The sequence below is a fragment of the Durio zibethinus genome, chromosome 10, assembly GCF_047325235.1.
Source record: "Durio zibethinus cultivar Kanyao isolate XHJ-2024 chromosome 10, ASM4732523v1, whole genome shotgun sequence".
Classification (NCBI taxonomy): domain Eukaryota; kingdom Viridiplantae; phylum Streptophyta; class Magnoliopsida; order Malvales; family Malvaceae; genus Durio; species Durio zibethinus.
Genome location: NC_143171.1, coordinates 1,853,968 through 1,875,498, shown reverse-complemented (window position 1 = coordinate 1,875,498; position 21,531 = coordinate 1,853,968). Strand labels below are relative to the sequence as shown.

The window sequence follows — 21,531 nt, the reverse complement described above, 5'->3', positions numbered from 1 at the left end:
TTTTCATTAATGTAGTATACTTTTCGAGTTTTATATAATTTGTGTAAAAAATGTTTATATGATTGAAACCAATATAAAGGTTTGAGGGAAATAAAAGGCAATCCGAAATTTGCTCCAAATTAACGACAAATGCTTAGCAAATAGTTAAAAAAATTATTCTGCTTTAGTTTATGGAGAGATTAATTAAGAAGTTTCACAATAGCAAAAATTAATGAGAAACTATACACATCATTTTTCAACTCAGCTTGTCTCTAGTCTGGAAATAGCAAAAACAAAAGGGGAAATAGTGACTCCTCCCAAAAACAGAATAGTAATTATATCAGTTTTTACGGTTACTTTTGGATTTTTTGTTTTCGATTAAATCCTATGTCACTCCACTCTCTCTTTTGTCTAAAGACGTTAGTACTCGCTCTCTTTGTTGCCACGTCACTTACAGATTTCTTACAACCTTTTGCAGACTATGGTTTGACACTTGGAAATCTGATATGCGAGTAGGCAATTGAAAGTTAAACAGTAGCATTTTCAGTGGTGAGAAAAATGAAAATTTCTTATGACGAAGCGAAAGGGCGAGGAGGACGGGGTGATATAACGGTCAGTCTGTCACCTTCACTTTCTCTTTCTCACTCTCTCATGGTAATACTTGGGACCCACAAGGACCTTATCATTTCTCAAGTGGGTCCCACAATTGATGGGCTCCTCATCTAAAAAGTTGAAATAATAACTAATTAATTAATTACACAATAAATTTGGGCACTGAAAAATTGAGAAACGGATCTATGAATTAATTTGCTACATAAAATGTATGTACATTACTTACTAGAATAATGAAACAAAGAAAGTAATTCATTTATTAAATTTAAAAATTAAATTTTAACTATTAAATTAAATATTCAAATACAAAAGTAGTACCTATGATTTAAGAAATAGGGATAAAAAATAAAAAAAATTTAAAATTATAATATTTAATTTAATTTAAATTTTTTTATTTGATTCAAATTAAAATCAAATATTAAATATATATATTAAATTCATATAAAATTTTGAATCAAGATATAAAAAATGAATTTAATCTAATTATATATTTTTAAATATTTTTAAAATAAAATAATTATTTTATATATATTTATTTAAATATATTAAAAATTTTATTAAAATAATATTTAAATAATAAAAAAATAAAAACCAATAAACCAAATCAAACTTATAAAATTCAATTCATATTAAATCAATTTAAAAAAATTTTAATTCATGTTCGAATTAAATTTAAAAAAATTATATTATTATGTATTATTAAAAAAAAAAAACCAAATCCTATTCAATTTCAATCGTTATCATCCCAAATAAAAAATCATCAACTTCAAAATCACTCGGTTGTCTTCCTTGTATTTTGTTTTTATCGCAATTTAGGGCAACAAAAGAATTTATAAAGTGACAGCCACAAACTGCAGTTGGCAAATTGACCCTCGAAACAATGTGCAAAGGAAAGGATGGAAGAAGAGAAAGGAACACCACACGTGCGCCAACAACCGGATGAAATAATTGAGCGCCCCACTTGAGTGGCTGGGTGGGCCCACTCTTTGGGTTTGTTAATAAAAATAAATTATGATCGAATTTAATTCGAGGAATTCTTATAATAGTTTTTATAAATGATTCTCAGCATATTAAACTGGTTTGATTGATTTTTAATTATTTTTAAAAACTTATATTTATAAAATTTATTTTTTTATTTTTAAATTCTAATTTTTTTTATAAAAAATAGCAAAAATAAAGTGGGGGTGTTTAGGATAAAGAGAAGAAGAAAGAATTATTTTGTATAGGGTTAGATTTTTTTTTTTAATAATGATTAATTGATGAAGGAGCTAAGGCTTAAAAAAGCGGATGATTTTGTTGATTGATAAAATTTGAGAATTAGGGGAAGGGATCGTGGGTGTCACATTCTTTTTGGTCTTTCTTTGTTATCAAAATGGAAACTACAAAAGAGAAAGGGCGAAATGAGAATGAAAATGAATGCCACACGCGAGAGAGAGAGATGATGACATGAACAATTATTTTGCTCTCAATAGATAGTTAGAAAAGAAATAAAAGCAAGCAAGAAAGAAAATGCCATAATGTGAAAATGAAGTTGGATTTCAACATTTTGGGCTTATATTCGACTCAAACCCAATATTAATTGAAACCTTGTCACATTTTTTTTATATATAAATTTACTAAAGAATTTGAGAATTTTGAGCTCTAAAACTTGTAAAAAAATAAAAAAAATAATAAGTTTTGATATTCATTACTATCAAATTTAGTACATCTAATAATTTATATATTCATATCATATAAAATATTAATAATTCGTATATTCATATCATATTTTACATAAAAATTACATATTACAATTTATATTAATACAAAAAAATAAAATATATATTTTGTTTTGTTAAATTTATTTATTATTTTTAAAAAAATTTTAAATCATGTTATTTATATATATATTATTCATATTTTTTTATATCGTATCATCATATCGTGTTTTAAATTATTAAATTTAAATTTTAATAAAATTATTACAATTATGTTTAAATGGAAATTATAACGATTTATTGATGAATAGTTAAAAACATCAAATATAAAAGATGATCATAATTTGATTGTATTAGTCCTTATTTTTCTACTACAACAGGAAGTCTTGTTGTTTGTCTCATCACGTTTGTTTCAACTATTTTTAGTCTCTAAAACAGTATGTTATTATTGAAAATTCAAAAATAAAATTTATCAATTTATGAGTAAATTAAGTAATTCATGAATGAAATAGTAGTCCAACTAATACATTATTGTCACAAACGGATTAGACAATAGTATTTCTCATTGTACAACAGTTGAAAAATATGTCCTTTGACTCGTAAATAAGAGATAAAATCAAAGACTAAAGCTACAAAGTTAGGGGAACAACCTCTTAAAAGACACAACACAGTTGACACAAAGACAGAGACATTAGGTTGATACGATGTCAATGTCCTCCAAATGACAAAAACCAAATTTACGAAACCAAATCATGGAAAAAGAGATTTTGTGTGCATTGTATTAGATGCCCAGTTGGAACACGTAAATTTGTTTTTGTTTCAAAGAATTTTGTATCCGTAAAATACGGGAACATATAATATGTTAATAGAATATTAAATTTTTAATTTTAACAAATTTAAATATAAGAAAAGAAAGAAAATATGCCGCTTATATTAATGAAATTTTATGTGAAATATTTCAATTTTATTTTTTTTTTAAATGAATAAAATCCACAATAATTTATTTAAACTGTATCTCCAGTTACTAAATAATTTTTTTGGCAGCTGTTCCCAGCCATCAGCTGTCCAAATGTTAGGCCACACCAAGACTTATTATCCACAGGGTGGAACAAACAATCGGGGGGACCCAAATGGCAGCGGCTTTTGAACTAACTTGTCGGCTTACGCCATTGCAATTTGCTACTCCCTTTTTTTCTTTCAATTTTATGCACAAAACTCTTTCTAGGAGTGTTAGAATAAGGTTTTAAGTAAATTAATTGACTGAATTTTAATTTTTAAAATAAAAAATTTAATTCAATTAATAAAAATAAAATAAAATAATTAGATTAATTTAATTCAAAATTAATTAAATAAATCGAAATCAACATCTCTATTTTCACGTATTTGCAATTTGTCTTAAAGTATTTACGTTTGATCTTATAAATCTTGATTCGAAACATGAAATCTTGAAAATGTATCAAATTCTTCTTTTCATCACATGGTCAGTAGGAGACCCAACAGTGAGTTTTATGTTCAAAAACAAAAAATTCTTGGTCAAACAAGAATCTCTAACAAATATCAACTATTTGAGACCCAAATTTCATTCAAGGGTTTTAGTATCAATGTCAAGACATTATACATCTACAGCAACAAATGACGAGTTGATAGTAACGAATTTTGATTCATATGAAGAAGATAGGGGGGATTGAGTTCATCCTTTCCCTGAATTTGCTTCCAATGTGAGCATATTCAAACCCTAAAGCTATAAATGCAAAGAGATTAAAACACATCAACGTGCACGAGTGCAGCAGCTTCGAACACCATTAATGGCTGCATCAACCACAAAATTAACTATTTTGGCCATGAATGCGTCATTCCCTGTAACCTACAACGGGAGGGGTAAATATTATCAGAGGGTCTGGCAAATTTTCACAGTTGTTAGAAGAATGAATGGGCAAACAGCAGTGGCTTTAATCAGGGAATTCCTGTTGGAAAGGCTCAATTAATCAGGGAATTCCCCTATTTTTCTTCCCCTTGTATACCTAACAAATATGAGCATTTAGTAAGGACAGTGTTCGCATTTGTTAGCCCAAGTACCAATTCCAACAAATGGCCTGGAATTTATTTGTTGCATGTCTCAAATGCAAGAGAAACTTAATGATGGATCAACCCGAAAAGTGGGGCTACCTGAATTATTGGACAAATGGACAAATGGACAAAGGATAATAAATTACAACAGAAAAAATTTATTAGTGCGGGGAAAAATGCTGTTTTTGCACAGGGAATTTGCTCCCTCTATCAACACCATTCTTTCACTTGAATAAATTAAAGGCATAAGAAACTGATTAACCTTGATGTGTGAAAAAAGAAAAAATAAAAAGAAAACAATAGAAATCATAATGTGGAAAAATAGCTTAGTTTCTCTCTCCATATATCTTTTCCCTTTACTTTGTTAAACTTGTAACTGAATTTTTAGACCTTCTCGTCTGTCTCGGTGGAATCTGATAACTCATCCTGTTTGTGTGATTTATTGCTTGGAGCTGAATAAATCCGCCGTTCTTTTCCTCCTGGCTTGGATGAGGCATTACCATACCAGATCATTCCTGCTACTGCAATGATCATACCCAGAATTACATGCAGATTAAGACCTTCTTTACCGAAGAAAATGAACCCTAGGATCAGGACAAGGATAGTCTTCATATGGCCAAGCACTTGGAATGATACAGCGGTAAACCTGCCAATGCAGATGAACTGGCTGAGGTTGGTCCCCACGGCAATGGTGCATGACAGGATTATGAAAAACTGCAAGAAAAAAGCATCACATATCATTTACAATAGTCATGATTACTTGCAAGCAAATCCATTAAAATTCAGATGCAAATTTGCACAGGCACTTCAGAATTTAGAGTTCACAACCATGGTCCTCCAACTTAAAAACAGTATTATGAAAAACAAAGCATGTATCAATATGCTAAGCTGATAACACAATCAATCCTACTTGTTGGAGGATTTAGCAGGAGATAGACCGAATTATACACCTGAATACCCTGGAATTCATTGTAGAAGAACAAATTTTGGATATCATTTCTTCCAACCAAAGAGAAGGCAGGAAACTAAATGCTATTAAGAAATCGTTGACTTATTTTTTAAAGGAAAAATCATGAACAACTACATCCAATGCAAAATCATTCTTTTAAATGGAAGACAAAGTTACTCTTTCTCATTGAGATCATTTCGCCTGGTAGTTTTTAAAGCAAACTACATATCCATGAGTAAGAGAGTAATATCTACATATAAAGCACTTCAAAAACAATGAAGCTTCATCAAGAACATTATAAAAGCACTTCACATAGCTTGATGATGGCAACTTCAATGCTATGAAATTGGCTCCTTCCTTCTTCAGTCTAATATCAGGAATTTTAGTAAGCTAAATGGGTCGAAAGGAATGAAATAGCTATCCGAGGCAAGAAGAGTATTGCTCTAGAGGTATTCCTGCCCTTGCATTAGGACAGTTAGCTTGGAATCCTTGTTTAACCAGATGCAAGAATGGAAATAACCTTTCAGCATGAACACAACATTCTCAAATTATTGTTGGCAACCACAGGCCCTCTTTCTGGGTCTGTAAGGTATATCCTCCTGTCCTCCTTTTTGAGCCAATTAGATGTGGCATAAGTGAGCACCAAAATAATACATTAATATGTTATAGACATGCAATAGCGCCAACTTTGACAATAGATTAGATTTCTTAATTTCCTATTCAATAAGCTCATGCATATAATAACAGCCACACTTGGGACTGTCAGCTATTGCAATGACAATGAAGGACGTTTTTATGAACACTCAAAGGCTGCAGATAAAGAGTGAATCTCATTACAGAGGGAAATCTATCCGTAAAATTACCAATATAACTTAATTTAAAACCATAAACATATCATGTATTAAATATTTTGAATCCGCTGCAATGACTCTATGAGAATGGAGCAGTATCATTACCAACTAGATTCTAGTCAACTATAATAAGAACCTTACCACTGATATCACAGTGTAGTCATAGGCATAAACCTTTTTCTCTGTTAACCAGTAATCCACAAAAGGACCAGTTAAAAGCAGGCTTGCAGCTTGTACTCGAGCAGTATGTCCCAATAAGTCAAAAGATCCTAAAGAATGCTTGCGTTGAAGAAAATGTACATACTGCAAAAAAAATAAAGAAGAAAAAAAAGGAAAGACCCAAAATATCAATCCATGAACAGATCTCAAACCATGACAAATGCATTCTGAACCAGGTTCAATCATAAAATTATTTGATATTACCATCCAAAATCTTCTTTGAACTTAGTGCACCTTATGTAAAATCAGAATGGTCGTGCAAAGTTACTTACATACTGCTGGAGGGCTGTGCTCCAGACTGCAATCACAGCAGCTAAAAAACCCTTGACATTGACACTCACATCTGTAACAGTACAGACGGCAACTCCAAGGAGAACTAGTACTATGCTAAGCTTTGTATCCCTCGAGTAGCGGACCTTGTCAAAAACAACTTCCAGAAAGCAAGATACTGGAATCATGCTCAGCTTTGCTATCTGAGAATAATTTTTCAACAAAATAATGTAACATAACTTCCAAAAGATTAAACATAGAAAAGAATAATAACCTAAGCAGTAAAACTGACCTGATAGAAGCCCACTGAGTTCCACATCAAACTCACATTCATTCCAACAATAGAAAAGTTTGCAAACAAGACAAACTTGAGAAGATCGGGTAATGGTAGATAAGAGTCCTGAATATAACCCAACCATCTAAGAAGAACAGTCAACAAGGTTGTTGTGGCAAAATGCAAACCCGTTAGTGTAGTAGCTGCATCACAGTAATAAATGGGACACAAAATCACGGTTGCGAGAATGCTCAGGTAAAATTTGTTAACATTTGACTTGCTTCATCAGAATTAACATATTCAAAACAAATTTATATTCTTCATATGTAAGATACTTTTCGGTATTTATAGGATTTGAGCTAGTTCTCTCTCATCCCACGAGTCTCACCCTGTCCATCCTAGGATTTAAACCCAGGACCTCCAAGATGGAGGCCAAGTTCTAATTGCTGGAGTGTACCGTTGGAGACTTTTCAAGTATAAATAGAAGAAAAAAAAGATTGCTAATGAAAGACAACTTCTATGTTATTCGACTGTAAAAAGTTCTGTTTAGTTCTTAGCCTTCATCTATTAATAAAAGCTCTCCCATTAGAAAGGCATTATACCTCTGTGTACAGGTAATGAAATACAACTTCTACTTTTTTCCGACCGTAAAAAGTTCTGTTCACTTCTTAACCTTCATCTATTAATAAAAGCTCTCCCATTAGAAAGGTGTTATACTTCTGCATACAGGTAATGCTAAAGTCTAATCTGGAATCTTCCAATCAATTTCTTATACATATGTAACCATTGAATTTTAAAAACGTGCTTGGACATATGAGATAAAATCAGATATACATATTTGCATTGACAAAATGCAACTGCAAAACATCATCAAATAACTTCAACCAACTAGATAAGTCCAGAGGGTTCTTAAGCAATATCAAGCATTAAACTTTCCACATAAATGACATTACATATCTCCAAAACAAAATTATATCGTTCTATAAAGAATGGTTAGCATAATCTGTTCATGCATATAAGAGTAACTAAGCCTTTCCCAAAATTCAGGGCCTGCTTAGATTTGGAAAGTATTTTCCATTTTTCATCTCCACTTTTACCTTAAAGATAATCAAAGAAAAAAATGAAAACAACTAAATCTGTGGAACCCTTGTTTTCTTGGTTTATGGAAAATTAAAAAAAAAATTAAATAACTGTCCAACTTATTATCTTCTTTCAAATATAAAGTACAAACCAAAAGGGAAAATGAGAAATATTTTTCAAAACTAAACAGAACTTAAGCTGTTTCCATCCAAAATCTAAACCAAAAAATTGGAAGAGGAGGCTCTGTCCTAGTTTAAGGGGGTGCTTTTTTAAGATGGATTGTATGTAAAGTTTGAGATTGTCAGGCAATTAGCTGGCAATAAAAATTTCTGCTATGGGTCAAAAAACTTCCTACTTCAATAATGGATTGAAATTCTCAAAAATTATTATTGTTTAAGATATAAAAAGGAACATAGAATATAGAAAGATAATCTTTTACTCAATAAAATTTCTCTCTTTGCTTTTCCTTTTCTAATCAACAAACACAACCTGAACAAATAGGAAAACCAAATCAATGTATGTTACTTCATAATGCCACTCTGTTCCTTCCTTTAAGGTTGACCATGTGGAGGTGAACCCATAGAACAAGAACCTATGGAGGCACAATTAACATTAAGTGATTGATCTATTAGATATGTAATGCAAACGCAAAGTTTATCTATGTTTTGCAGGTAAAATGTTCATACAAAACATACCAAAACTGAAGCCATATGTAGCCATCAAGGCTTTATTGACCATGATTATACCCACAGATGTGACAACATTGAAAAACCAGGAGGCCACATCTAGAGCTGCCTTCCTATCAGCCTTGCTTACTGATGACATTTTTAGCTATAGTCCCCAACTTATCAAGCAGAGTCTTTGTTCTCAATTTTTATGCGAGCAAAAATTAAGTCAGGTGTCAAAAGACCAGGTGCTATACCTGTATCAACAAATCATTTGGAAAAGCAGAAGGTTAAAGAAAGAACAAACAAACATCCTCTTGTAATTAAGACAATGAAGAAAGCTTCATCTTTCAAAAATAAAAACAAGGAACAAATTAAAAAGCTGCAAACAATTACAACACATACATTTTCCAAAATAATTATTGGGAAAGATGAATTTGAGGGAGTTGACTTGGATTTGATTTGCTATATAGATTGTGAGAATGAAATGCACACATTATGCACAAATTAGTTAACATTCAATATATTTATATATTTAAAAGGTGTAAAAAGAAGAATTTCAAGTTCACAAATTCCTATAGGAATTTCAAATTCACAGCCAAATAGGTATCCAACAAATCCATGAATTTGAAAATAATCATGAATGTCTTATTTACATCTTCTTTATCATACAAACTATACTAAATTTGAAATCCAAATCCTTTCTTTTAAATCCGATTTACCAAATGCAACCTTATAGGAAAGTAACAATTTTCGAGGAAAAGATAGAAGGTACAATGATCTCTTCCAACTTTGGAGAGCCAGTGTTCTGTTGGGAAACCAACATTATAGAAGTAGGATTTGAAATTTAAAACTTCAAATTTATATTTTGAGAACGATTTAAAGAAGCTGGATCTGCATTTGGGCCAATTCCCTATAGAATTTTTAAAAGGGCCAAAATTAAGATGTCAAAAATTACTTTTCAAGTCAAATCCAATCCATTTAAAACTTAATCTCAAATCTATCCAATTAATAGTTTCAAATTCAATAATTTTAAGCAAGTAAAAAACTTTTGATATCCAAATCCGAATTTAGGTTCCCAAAATGAAACCAAAGAAATTTATCCACTTTACAGTGAACAGCAGAGCAACCCAAATTTCAGTACTTAAGCAGTGTTAATAGCAAAAGCATCATAAAAGAAATGATGAAACAAAGAAGCAAAACAAACATGGCCCCATTTTCTTTTTCTCTAAGCTTTCCTTATAACAATCTATTAACTATTTATTCCATTAAAACCTAGACAACAAACAATGAGCAAACTAGGACATATTAATTGCTCACTTTTAGTTAAAAACAACAATCAAGCAAGGGATCATAAATTGAAACCTTTACAGCTACATAAATTTGACCTGCTTGCTAAGATCTAAACTTATAAAATTAATACTGAAAACTTTCAAACTAACAATTTTTCAATTTAAAAAAAAAGAGATCGAATTCAAATTTTATGCATTTATTTGTAAGTAAGCAGATCCATCACTCTTAACATTTATTTAATTACGCTTCATTTGTAAAACATAAAAATTCACAAACAATTTCAATCCAAAAATATAAAATTAAAAAAAGTACAGTATTAAAAGAAACACAAAGAACATCAAAGCAAAATAAAAATAAAAAATAAAGTCGTAAAAGATCAAAACAACAAAGCATTAAAAGATATCGATTCAAAACATACTTGGAAAAGGAAAAGAAAATTTTATTTATTCCCACAAAATGAACGGAGCTGAAGAAAACGAACCTGAGAAGAGAAGAAGAAGAAGAAAGAAGAGAGTCCAACGCGGTCCTCTCGGGATTTGCGCTTTAATAGGAGTTTTTTATTTTATTTTATTTTTGCAGTTATAGCTTGATTTCAAATGCGTTTCCTTGTCTCGCCATGAAAGAAATGGAGAGTGAGACTTAGACTAAAGAGGAAAGAAAATAAAAATTTACCTTAATTTTTTCTTACTTAATAAATTAAAATTTTAAAAGGAAATTAAGCGGAGTGAAGATAGTAAAGCGACAGTAATGTAAAAAATCGGGATGCAAATGATTTATGATTTTCTTATGTTATATGATTGATAATTAGGAATTTGGATGATTAAGGCGGTCCATAAATGTCATTTTCTTAGTCCTTTATTTAAGATTGAATCTTTGCATAAATGTGTTTGTTTCCTTAATCAGTCATTTTCTTTCTTGGTTTCAGCATTGACAATGTGAATTATTATTGTCAATAACATATATTATTTCCAATTATAATGAAAATGAATTCATTTATAATTTGATGGCTAGTTTACTATTTTTTTTTTCTTGTCCTAATTGCTCTATTCATAATGTCAACATGCTACTCATTTTTAATGTGATTAATTTTAAATAATGATAAATCACAAATAAATTATACTTAGATGTAATTTTAATTATTAAATTTATAATTTCAATATTATATTAAATATTTCGCTTTACACATTATCTCTTTTAAAATTAGTGGAATGGAGGGTGTTTAGCTGGGCCTAGCACTAGGCCTTAATGGGCCCTGCTGCCCATACAACCCATTTATTGATTAATAGCAATTATAAGCATATCAAAACTGATTAATACCAATAATAAAAAAGAAGGGAGGGAAAAGAAAGTGGGCCGAGCCTATTGAAGCCCAACTTAAATCAGCATTCAGTTTACTAAATTCGAACAAAAATATATTATCAATTATTATATTTTATTAAATATTAAATAAAAAATATCAAATAAACTAAATATATATCTACATATATTAAGAGTAATAACGGTTTAATTTGGATTGAATTGAATCGAACGAAATTTTATTAGTTCAATTTTATTTGATTTATTGATTTATATTTTTTTTATTATATATATTATTTTAATATAAAATTTTAATATATTTAAGTAAATTTTGATATAAAATTATTATTTTTATTTTATAATAATTTAAAATATATAAAAATTAAAAATAATATATAATTTGATTTAATTTAATTTTTTTAATTTTTCATGTCGATCTGAATTTAATATATATTTAATATTTAAATTTGATTCAAATTAAATAAAAAAATTTAAATCAAATTTAATATTATAATTTTAAATTAATTTTATAATTTTTTTCACACTTAATATATATATATATATATATGTTCTGTTAAAATAAATTTTAAATTAACATTTAACCGCAGGCTTAACAAACTGCGGTGGAGGTCCAATATTAGTTGTTGATAATATAAAATCGGAAAAAGAAAACGTGTGTACTAACATGTGGCGGCGGAGGGCCGAAGACGGTGGTTCCAGTAATGCAAAGGGCAAGACACGTGTATCTAACGTGGCGAAATATTCAAAGAGACAGCCTCCTAGACTATCCAGCTCATCAGCATTTTGCACACAACAGACGACACCCTCCTCTCTATGCTTTCTTTTCCTTCCTTATTACGCGCCTAACTCAATCCTCTCTGTTTTTGGGTTTTTTGGTCTTCCCTTCTTCTTTCTCTCTGTTAGGTTTTATTTTACTTTCTTTTGGGTTTTTTTTTTTTGTTTTTCTAAATAATTTTTAAAAAAGGCTATGTCGAAGAAGAGGAAATCCGAAGCTACGTGTCTGGATGAGGTGGTTCGGAGCATGTACGCCACCTTCTGCGGCACGGCTAACTCGCTTTCGCTGCTTTACTCGCAGGCCATGAACTACCAGCGCCTCTCTTTCCAGGCCGGTGAACGTGACGCGACGGTTTGCTTCTATCTCTTTGTTTTATTCGATTATCTTTTTTTCTTATCTCATATCTCTGTCTCTTTATTATAATTTTCTTTTTGGTACAGGAGAAACTTTTTCAATGGATTTTGAGGCAGCAAGAAGAAGGATCAAGGGTGACAACAGCTGATATAGTTGCTTATTTGCAGGTATCTTTTGTGGCTCTTGCTCTTATTGTTTTGATGAATCTGTTTGGTGAATGATTGTTCCTTTTCTTTAGTACCTTTCTTCGACTCAATTTTGTATCCTTTGTATTGAACTTAATGCTTCAACCAATGTTATGTTTTTGCATCATTCTGGTGAATTTAATTGGAGTGTTCTGACAGCTAAGCACATAACTGAAACGGTATGTTTGGGGTGCTTGGATCATTGGATGGAAGGGTAAAGTAGGATAGAAGAGACTATTACCAGTTTGCTGGAACTCCTAATTGATAGATGCATGATCCTGGCGGGGGTTAGAACTTAGAAGTATGTTTGGGGTTTTGACTGGAAACGAGAGTAAAGTAAGTCTGCGGGAGGATGAGGAGGATAGCATAGGTTAGAAGATACTATTATCCTTTTGCTGGATTTCCTAATTGATAGAATGATGATCCTGGATTATAAGTTGATAATGATACTTTCCTGGAAATCTATATCTGTTCAGGTTTGAACTGGTAGTGCTACTAGTTATTGTAAGGTGAGTTAGTAGGCTTAGGCTTGTGATACATCTCAGACAACTATTGCTATCTTTACTCCCAAGGGGTAAAAGTGAAAGGGTAATATGGTCTTGTTTTCTTTTCTGCAATTCTGAGATCTATATTAGGAAAAACTTGCCTTATTGCTATCTGCCACTGGTAACAACATGATATGAGGTACACACGACCGCATAGTGTGTGTGTGTTTTTATACTTGAGGTTGCCAAGGATTAATCCCTGGTAACTAGAACTGAGAGGCCAGCACTATGTTAACCGACCACACAGTAGTTGGCAGCCACATAGTGTGTTGGACATGCCTGCTGTTTGAATGTACACGTTGCATCTGAGTGAAGCAAAAATAGGAGGTGTATTGTGTTATCTACTGGAAGAACATTGGTGCTTTCAAGCACAATTAACCCTCTGATTAATACTGTGTTGGACATGTCTACTGTCTTGCACCTGGTTTCTGAACTAATGAAGGACAAATATAGTTAACTTGGGGCATTAATGTATAATCAGGGTTATTTATGCAGGCCGTGTGTTGAATTAGGTTGGCTTTGACATTTCTTTGTATTTCAAACTAACATTGCATATTAAGGTGATTGAACTATCATGTCCACAACTTATTTAGTCATGCTACGCATTGTTATTTTAAAAAATATCAAGGACATGAAGATGTAGTAACCATTTCATCAATAATGGTTTTATGGCTTTGATGGTGATGATTGTTAGGCAAGATATTTCCAATTTTTAGTCCAGGACCATTGTGTTGTGTCTAGTATTTGACATGTAACATGTTGTTCGTATATGATATGTAGTTGATAGACAAACAGCTTACGTTGTTTCCTTGGAATTTTTAACGTTTTCAAAATATGGTGGAAGACAAAGAATAGTTACTATGTATGGAAAAATTAAGTGACCTTGGAGTATTTTCTTTTTTCATGATAATTATCTTTTCCTAATTTCTGTAGAATGAGCTTGAATATGGAGCAGAGGAGTCTCCAATGTCTCCCAGGCTGCCATTTCAGCAGCAGCACCCTCAAACTGCAACCCATCTCAATACTTCAAATTCTCCTTTCTCTTCTACTCCGATTTCACTGGCAACAATTGCACAAGGAGTTTGTTCTGGGGATTACCAAGCAAAGAACTCAGCTATGGCTTTTACACTCTCCAGCCCTGGTCGGTGGAGTCTTCAGCACTACCACTTAGTTCAGGGTGGTCACCATTCAAATACTGTTGTGTCTTCTGGCAATGGACCTGGAATTAATGAGACCAATTACGCTCACCAACAAAATAGGGAAGCCAATTCCCCAAGCGCAAACGATTGCATGGACATGCATGCTGAGACTCCGGGCAATGTTTTTCCTTTCTGAAATTTCTCGCTTGTCATTTATTTTTTTATTGTTGCTAATTTTTTGGTAAAATTTCTTGTAAGGTTGGGAATCTCAAAATTCCATGCAAAATGTAATGCATGTTCAATGTTAATATATTATTATATTCATGTAATAGTGGTTTGCCTAGCTGGGGTAGACTTGTAGCGAGCCCAACCTAGCAAGAAACAACCGTTGAAAGGTTCAGAGAATAGCGTGTTAGGTTTACTAACTTCGATAACCTTGCGTTTCCGGCAAACCAGGTTGCCGATGAGCAAGGTAAAGTCGTAAAATACGAAAACAATTAAAAATCCTTTATATTTGTTTTAGGCATCCATTACTTCGCAAGGCCGAAACTGCAAGCAGCAGCTCATCTTTCCTTTCTTTTTTCGTTTATAATAATATCATTTTGAAATTTTCCCTGATAGGCCAATTTTATTAAGTTATTATTGAAATTTTGCATTATATACTTAATACTATATATATATATATATTCGGTAAATACTATTGTAGTCAGATTTTTTTTTATTTTTTAATATTTCATAGTGTTGATTGTATTTTTGGATGTATTAGATGGAAAGAAATTAGACGAAGGTTGAAGGTAAGGAAAGCTGGACTTGCAACCAAAACATTGTCAAAGGGTCGAAGTTAGTTTTTCGGGACGTGTTTCAAAATTTAAGTATGTTTACGATAGAAAAGAAAGTGAAGTGTGCTTAAGAAGTTAAAAGGGAGAGAAAATACTTAAGTTTTATATATTTGGTTTTTCTTTTATTTTATATATAAGATTAAAAGCGATTATTGGATTGAAATAATTAATAATTGATAATATGTTTATATAAAACTTTAGAAGAATTTACATAAATAATTATAAATTAGATATTAAATAAATATAAATAATATTTAATAATTTTAAATAAATTAAAAATTAAATATCTAATTTTAAAATAATATCTCGATGAACCATTAATAAAATTGTTGAATCGTGCCCTTCATTAACGTGGACAAGCCAATACTTGAAGTAAGATGACAAGAAAATTGTACGTGCATTGACGAATGACACAAAAATTGAGTGTATTAACCGAGTAAACAAACATGACACACAGCAACCAGTGTAAGGAAAAATTATACTAGTCCTGGTATTTTTATCCATAAAAACATTTTCATTAAAATATTTTGTTTACCATATAGGCAGGCCCAATTTAAAAGTTGAAGAGGGCAGCAATAACTAAAACAGCGATGAAAGGCGGCCCATGGGACAGCTCAAAACTTTACGTCATGCTTCGTAAATTGTAATCGTCTCCTTCAAAGTGAAGCATCCAAAACCTACAATTCTTCATCTCATTCTCACCTCACAAATATAACGCATATTAATATGTAATATCTCTCTCTCCTAGGGTTTTATCTATTTATTTTTTATATTTTCTAATTTATTTTCAATAAATATAAAAATGGCTAAGAAGAGAAAATCCGATGCCACGCGCCTTGATGAGGTTGACCGGAGCATGTACACCAGCTTTTCTAGCGCTGCAAACTCCCTCTCCCAGCTTTACACTCAGGCCATGAACCACCAACGCCTTTCCTTTCAGGCCGGTGAACGTCACGCTCTGGTCCGCTCCCTAACCCTCTTTTTGTTTCGGTTTTTTTTTTTCTTTTTATTTATTTAATAAATCAATTTTATGTGTAGCTGAAATCTCTTTATATATATTTGTTTGATTACAATATATAATAATAATAATAATAATAATAATAATAATTGACTTTTTATTTTTGTTATATTTTTATCTTTCGATCATTCGTTATTTTATATGAATTTTCTTTTGATTTGCTTATGATTTGGTTATACATTGTGGGTTTTGGTTTATGATAATTGCCTTCCTGTCAGTGTAATTTATGCATCCACTTTTGTCTTCTCAGGAGAAGCTCTATCAATGGATTCTGAGGCAGCAAGAAGAAGGGTCAAGGGCGACAACCGGTGATATACTTTCTTATTTGCAGGTTTGTTTTGTTATTTCTTGTGATTGAACTGGATCTATGCTTAGGTGCCTTTTAAAATGCTATCCATGAGTCATTGGATCATATGATTTAGACAATGCTTTAAATAATAAGTTGACCACACTGTTTTATTTAATTTTACTTCTTTCTCCGGAGGTTTGAAGAATTGAAGATTTCCGAGTTTAGCTTATTTGTTTGGTGTTACTTTTGCTTAGTTCCGTTTAGGAGAGGCAATGTTTAATCGCATTTTGTAGGAGAAAAAAAAAGGCTTACTTTGTTGTTATAATCTTTTAACTAGTGGAATTTTTGCTACCACTGGAAAGTTGATCATTTGGCTAAGAATAATGCATGTTTTGCATTTTGAGATCTTTGGAGATGATTCTGTGTGAAATACTGTAACAAACGGACTAGAGAAACTTGGTGCTAGGTATTTGACCAAATAGAATTTTGAAGATTGTGTGGGTAAGGGAAGAAACAGAATTGAAAGAGAACTTCAGAGAAGGGACCTTTCTCATTACAGATATAGAATTTGTTTCATCTGGATTTATCAACCTTTCTCCTTTCGTCTTTGAGCTTTCGCGTTTCAACAGTTCCTTTGTTTCATTTTGATTTGTTCAAATGTAGTTGGACATAAAGATCGATTTATTATTGTTATAATGAAGTGATACCTTGGAATTTTGTCTAATATTTCTGCAGAATGAGCTCGAAGATGGAGAGGAGCCTCCAATGTCCCCAAGGTTGCCATTGCAGCACCCACACTCCCAAACTGCAATACAATTGAACAATTTAGGTGCCCCTGTTTCCTTCAATCCATTTTCATCTGCAATCATTGGGCAGGGAGTTCGATCTGGTGATAACCAAGTTAAGAACTCTGTTTTCTCAAATGCCCTCTCGAGCCCTGTTCGTCGGAGCCTTCAGCACTACCACTTGGCACAGGGTGGTTATAATTCAAACAATGTTTTACCATCTGTAAACGGACAATGCAATAACGAGAACCATTCTCATCAACAAAACAGGGATGGCAATTCCCCCAGCTCAAATGACTCTATGGACATGCATGCTGATGGTCCTGGCCATGTTTTTCCGTATTAAATCTGTTTGGTCAATAGTAGGATATTGTATTTTTTCTTCTGGTGAAAGTTTATTGTGTGGTTAAAAATCCTGGAATCCTCTTCATTTATAGTGCAAATTCAATTCTTGAGTTTTAATTATTATACATTTCTCAGCTTCATTTCTCATTGATTATAGTAATGATATCGATAATCTACCGTGAGATTTTGAGACGTTTTCTCAGGGTAGCTGAGGCAGCAAGGCAACTATCAACATTTCATTGGCAACAAGTGGAGTAGAGGTATTTCTTTGGCCTCCTTCAGAAAGGAAAGGTAGACAATTTCTAACCTTGAGATAAGAAAAGTTATAGGCAGTCCGGCCATGGAAATAGCCTGGAAGATTGAAGTTACCATTTCTGATGTTTTCTGCTCCTTGACTTGAAACAACATCCTAACATCTATCACCCTGTTGGTATCTCAATAACAAATTACACAATATGAACAAAAACTGCTTTACTTTCATTTCAGGTTTATAATCAATATTGTTTGTTTCCCATTCCCAATGTGGTGTTTCTGAACCTCATGAACAGAACCAACAGCAAATTTGCAAGAGGAACCTACTGATTGAGAATGCCACTAGTGCTGGTATTGTCTCCGCTAGTGCTTTTGCGGGAAGAATGTAGGCCGAGATCAAAGGGTCCTAAGGAGTCTGTCTGCATTCACATTCCATTGAAAGAAGAATGTAAACAAAAATAAATAAAATGTAGCAAAAATGGCGGCATTACCTGCCGATGGAAATCAAAGTCTTAGAAGAGAAAAGCGACAAAAAAAAGGGATAATGAATTGAAGTACCCATTTGATGCCTGAGAGCCCCAGGCTGCTTTCATTGTTATATACTCGTGAAGAAAGTAGCAAGTTTGTGTCTGATTGTCGACAAGCCTGGCCTTGTGATTGAATATTGGCCTGTGAAAAGGAATTCTTGGAATGTCTTATGCATGTCATAACTCAAAATAATCCAACCTTAAATTCTAAATCCTAATAAACAAAATATAAGTGCTTCGAAAAAAATTTCAAATATATGGAAGGTGACAATTATAATAAAAATTTAGCAAACCTCTGTTGGATTGGGATGTTTGAATGACTTAGAACTGGTGTACTGGCTGTCGGCATGAGAATAAGCATTTCCACCCGAACCTACAGCATCTTTGCCTAAAGAAGAAAACTTTTGAAATGGAAATGCATGGCATGTATCTTCAGCATCCAAAATTGAGGAATGTGAGTCCTGCTGTGGCGGCCTTGGATTTTGAGAGGGATTCATTTGACCAGCAAGGAAAGCATCAAATGAATCAAAGATTAATTGAGATGATTGCAAGCCGGCAATGCCCCCATTTGATTTGGGATCACAATTACCAAACTTGCCTTGCATTGATGCTTCTGACAGCAGGCCTCCTATGCTAATGTTAGTTAGACTGTCTGCCCACAATGCCAATGATTGTCCGATCCTATTATCTATTCTCACTTCATTTTCCTAACAGATGAAAAAAGCACTTTCAGAAAGGAAAATTCTTTGACATTAAACTTATTGCAACCTTGTACTCTTTTGGACATAAAAGTTTTAGTTTTGCGCTAAGTTCACCATAATCAAATAACTTATGGTGTGATCCCAAAGCATTACCTCATAAGCCTGCAAAATTGTTATCATCAGAATAAAGGGGTAAATATAAGAGGCAAAATTCACATGATCATCTAATATATTGCCATGCGCATGTCTTTATTGTAACTTGTAACCTTATTAAATGTTTGATCCAGGTTACTCACAATGCACTGCTGCCAAAAATAACATAGAAAAAGACATTTACAATACTAATTCTCTAGGTGAGCAAATAATCAGAAAACTGGACATAGACAATGTACCATGGAATCAATTCCTCCATTAGATGGCATCTTCTCAGCAACAATTGCATTTGTTTCTCCACTCATAATGATTGGTTTTTCAGACTCTTCACTTGTTACCTCAGGTTTTTCACCATTTCCATATGTATTCTGCATGTGAGTATTGCAACCTTTCTGTACATCTTCAAGTTTTGAGGAGGCTTTTAAGGGAGCTGATACAGAAGCCCTTCCCAAGGTTTTTGTTTCAAGATCAGACATCCACCCATACCTTCAAAGTACAATTGGTCACGGTATAAGAACAAACTTCTAGGAGACAACAAACTTAATGTATAAAAGGAGAGTCCAAAAATAAAGAATAAGAAAGGTAATCAAGTATTGGACCTTAAGCGAAACACAGCTGGGCTTCCGATTGTTGCATAGACATCCCTGGCACTGATGCAAATGTCATTTCTCGTCCATCCGTAACCGGCCAGATTTTCTGCTATATATGGGAAAAGCATGGGCTCCCCAACAGCAATGCTTGAACTGCCCCACTTACTATCAAGGTGCTTAAGTACAGACGATATCCTCTTTCTAGCACTTAAAGTCAGTTCCAAGTATGGATGAAACCCATCCTAGAGGAAAGAATAGTTAACCTCAGCCTATGCATATCTTATAAAACGTTCTTAAACTGTTTAAAATGTTTTAATTTTTAAAGTTCTACCTTTTCTAATCCTAGACGAGTGCTTTCATCTATTGGAAAAAGCTGCAACTTGAGCTTGGCGGAAGGATGAAGTCTTTCTTTTGTATTAAGGTCAAGTTCAGGTGACGTTGTAATTTCTTCCACAGAACTTGTAGTTGTAGTTGCAAACCTCAAAGATAGTGCTTCACCTGAGCCAGGAGGTGATGAATGCTCATCCTTTTCAATTTTTCCTAAATTAGAAGATAAAAAACTTATAGTTAAAAGCACAATTCAAGCACATCAAATTATGAAACACGGTCAGCATTCATACTTAAAAAGATAAATTTCCACAAGACTAGTATAAAAACACAGGTCCAATGTCCTGCCTGTTGCTTTCTGAAACTGCTGCCCAACACTTCTCTTTCTAGATTTATCAACTTCATTACAACCTACGCTCGCATTAACCTCTGCATACGATTCCAAGGCCTTTACCCTTCTCTTTCTGATAGTTCCCATGTCGCCAAAACTTTCCTATCAACCAAACCGATTGTAAACAAGATAAAACTGAAAAAGTAATTTATCAAAAATATGCACCGACACTGCAGATAAAAATCAACACGAAAAACCAGCTGAAACCCTATTTCTATGAGGATCTGCCACCGCTAGCTTTCAATTAAAAATCAGTGCATAACATTTCAATCTCCAAAAACAAAAATTAAAAACAAACCCTCTAAATTCCAACTTCAAACAAGACCTATTTAGTTTTAGCGTTTCGGTTTCATTGGAGCATTTAGAGTTTAGCATTTTAGAACTAACAACAGAGGCAAAGAAAAAACCAAACCTTTGAACTGCAAGTTAAAGCAAAGCCAAAGCGGATTCAATTAAATTGCCCAAGAGTCAAACACTAGTTCTCAAATTAGGGTTACAAGAGAAGATATTAAAGCATAACGAACTTGTGCAATTAACTGCAAATAAATAAGGATCTAATCAAAGCATCTAAATTTAAATTACAAATCATCTGAAATTTTCGAGTAAGTTACATAAGGATTGATCTTTAGTAACAGATGTTGAAATTTAAGGATAGAAATCAAAACGAAAATCTTGGTAATTAAAGTTGAACAATTTGAAAATAAATTTCAAAAACAAGAGTTTTACTCTCACCTGAATCGAATCAGAGCAGAGAGAGGGAGAGAGAGAGAAATTTGAAAGTGGTGATAAGAATTGGCGGGAATTTGAAGTTCTCCGAGAAAATTTTTAAGGGCGTGTTTGTTTCGGCAAAAAGTTGAAAATAGAGTTCAAAGCGGAATGCCGCCAAATCATTTTATACTTGGAGACCACGGCCGTTTCAGCTATGGCCACGGCTGAAAGGTGGCCCGCCCACTCATTTGGTAGTCCATTTAAGGTCAATAGCCTGGCCCAAATCAGTTTTTAGCAGACTTTGCCAGGCTCTAAGCAACATGTTTTAAGTCAGG

The 21,531-nt window shown here is 32.6% G+C and overlaps 4 protein-coding genes across 5 annotated transcripts; 2 read left to right on the top strand and 2 right to left on the bottom strand.

Annotated features, from left to right (window-relative positions):
* Window positions 1-4,493: 4,493 nt before the first annotated feature.
* On the bottom strand, window positions 4,494-10,590 carry LOC111292663 (UDP-rhamnose/UDP-galactose transporter 4-like). Its single transcript, XM_022885154.2, has 6 exons — window positions 10,438-10,590; window positions 8,694-8,920; window positions 6,937-7,121; window positions 6,647-6,847; window positions 6,297-6,458; window positions 4,494-5,069 (listed from the first exon to the last, which is right to left on the bottom strand). Exons 2-6 carry the CDS (start codon window positions 8,821-8,823, stop codon window positions 4,740-4,742), a joined length of 1,008 nt encoding a protein of 335 aa, XP_022740889.1. The 5' UTR covers window positions 8,824-8,920; window positions 10,438-10,590; the 3' UTR covers window positions 4,494-4,739.
* Window positions 10,591-12,012: 1,422 nt separating this feature from the next.
* On the top strand, window positions 12,013-14,600 carry LOC111292382 (uncharacterized). Its single transcript, XM_022884748.2, has 3 exons — window positions 12,013-12,399; window positions 12,489-12,569; window positions 14,066-14,600. The coding sequence occupies exons 1-3, from the start codon at window positions 12,241-12,243 to the stop codon at window positions 14,465-14,467; spliced, it is 642 nt and encodes a 213-aa protein (XP_022740483.2). The 5' UTR covers window positions 12,013-12,240; the 3' UTR covers window positions 14,468-14,600.
* Window positions 14,601-15,739: 1,139 nt separating this feature from the next.
* On the top strand, window positions 15,740-17,672 carry LOC111291725 (uncharacterized). The gene is made up of 3 exons (XM_022883656.2): window positions 15,740-16,071; window positions 16,379-16,459; window positions 17,153-17,672. The coding sequence occupies exons 1-3, from the start codon at window positions 15,913-15,915 to the stop codon at window positions 17,546-17,548; spliced, it is 636 nt and encodes a 211-aa protein (XP_022739391.2). The 5' UTR covers window positions 15,740-15,912; the 3' UTR covers window positions 17,549-17,672.
* A 331-nt stretch (window positions 17,673-18,003) lies between these two features.
* Window positions 18,004-21,357, bottom strand: LOC111291724 (TSL-kinase interacting protein 1-like). 2 transcript variants are annotated; one of them, XM_022883654.2, is made up of 8 exons: window positions 21,221-21,357; window positions 20,446-20,590; window positions 20,102-20,310; window positions 19,780-20,012; window positions 19,420-19,666; window positions 18,620-19,033; window positions 18,358-18,468; window positions 18,004-18,218 (listed from the first exon to the last, which is right to left on the bottom strand). In XM_022883654.2, exons 2-8 carry the CDS (start codon window positions 20,573-20,575, stop codon window positions 18,123-18,125), a joined length of 1,440 nt encoding a protein of 479 aa, XP_022739389.2. In that variant the 5' UTR covers window positions 20,576-20,590; window positions 21,221-21,357; the 3' UTR covers window positions 18,004-18,122. The 2 variants fall into 2 exon arrangements, with proteins under 2 accessions (XP_022739389.2, XP_089622485.1); XM_089766359.1 differs by having other exon boundaries at window positions 20,446-20,585; window positions 21,221-21,329.
* Window positions 21,358-21,531: the final 174 nt, after the last annotated feature.

What these genes read in the sequence shown, in the direction of transcription:
- LOC111292663 (XM_022885154.2), bottom strand. Translation starts at nt 8,823, where the DNA reads ATGTCATCAGTAAGCAAGGCTGATAGGAAGGCAGCTCTAGATGTGGCC. An exon ending in ACTCAGTGGGCTTCTATCAG is followed by an intron (nt 6,848 to 6,936) that starts GTCAGTTTTACT and finishes AATTATTCTCAG; the next exon opens with ATAGCAAAGCTGAGCATGAT. An exon ending in GCACAGCCCTCCAGCAGTAT is followed by an intron (nt 6,459 to 6,646) that starts GTAAGTAACTTT and finishes TTTTTTTTGCAG; the next exon opens with TATGTACATTTTCTTCAACG.
- LOC111292382 (XM_022884748.2), top strand. Translation starts at nt 12,241, where the DNA reads ATGTCGAAGAAGAGGAAATCCGAAGCTACGTGTCTGGATGAGGTGGTT. An exon ending in CCGGTGAACGTGACGCGACG is followed by an intron (nt 12,400 to 12,488) that starts GTTTGCTTCTAT and finishes TTTTTGGTACAG; the next exon opens with GAGAAACTTTTTCAATGGAT. An exon ending in ATATAGTTGCTTATTTGCAG is followed by an intron (nt 12,570 to 14,065) that starts GTATCTTTTGTG and finishes TAATTTCTGTAG; the next exon opens with AATGAGCTTGAATATGGAGC.
- LOC111291725 (XM_022883656.2), top strand. Translation starts at nt 15,913, where the DNA reads ATGGCTAAGAAGAGAAAATCCGATGCCACGCGCCTTGATGAGGTTGAC. An exon ending in CCGGTGAACGTCACGCTCTG is followed by an intron (nt 16,072 to 16,378) that starts GTCCGCTCCCTA and finishes TTGTCTTCTCAG; the next exon opens with GAGAAGCTCTATCAATGGAT. An exon ending in ATATACTTTCTTATTTGCAG is followed by an intron (nt 16,460 to 17,152) that starts GTTTGTTTTGTT and finishes ATATTTCTGCAG; the next exon opens with AATGAGCTCGAAGATGGAGA.
- LOC111291724 (XM_022883654.2), bottom strand. Translation starts at nt 20,575, where the DNA reads ATGGGAACTATCAGAAAGAGAAGGGTAAAGGCCTTGGAATCGTATGCA. An exon ending in CTCGTCTAGGATTAGAAAAG is followed by an intron (nt 20,013 to 20,101) that starts GTAGAACTTTAA and finishes TCTTTCCTCTAG; the next exon opens with GATGGGTTTCATCCATACTT. An exon ending in ATGGAGGAATTGATTCCATG is followed by an intron (nt 19,034 to 19,419) that starts GTACATTGTCTA and finishes TTCATCTGTTAG; the next exon opens with GAAAATGAAGTGAGAATAGA.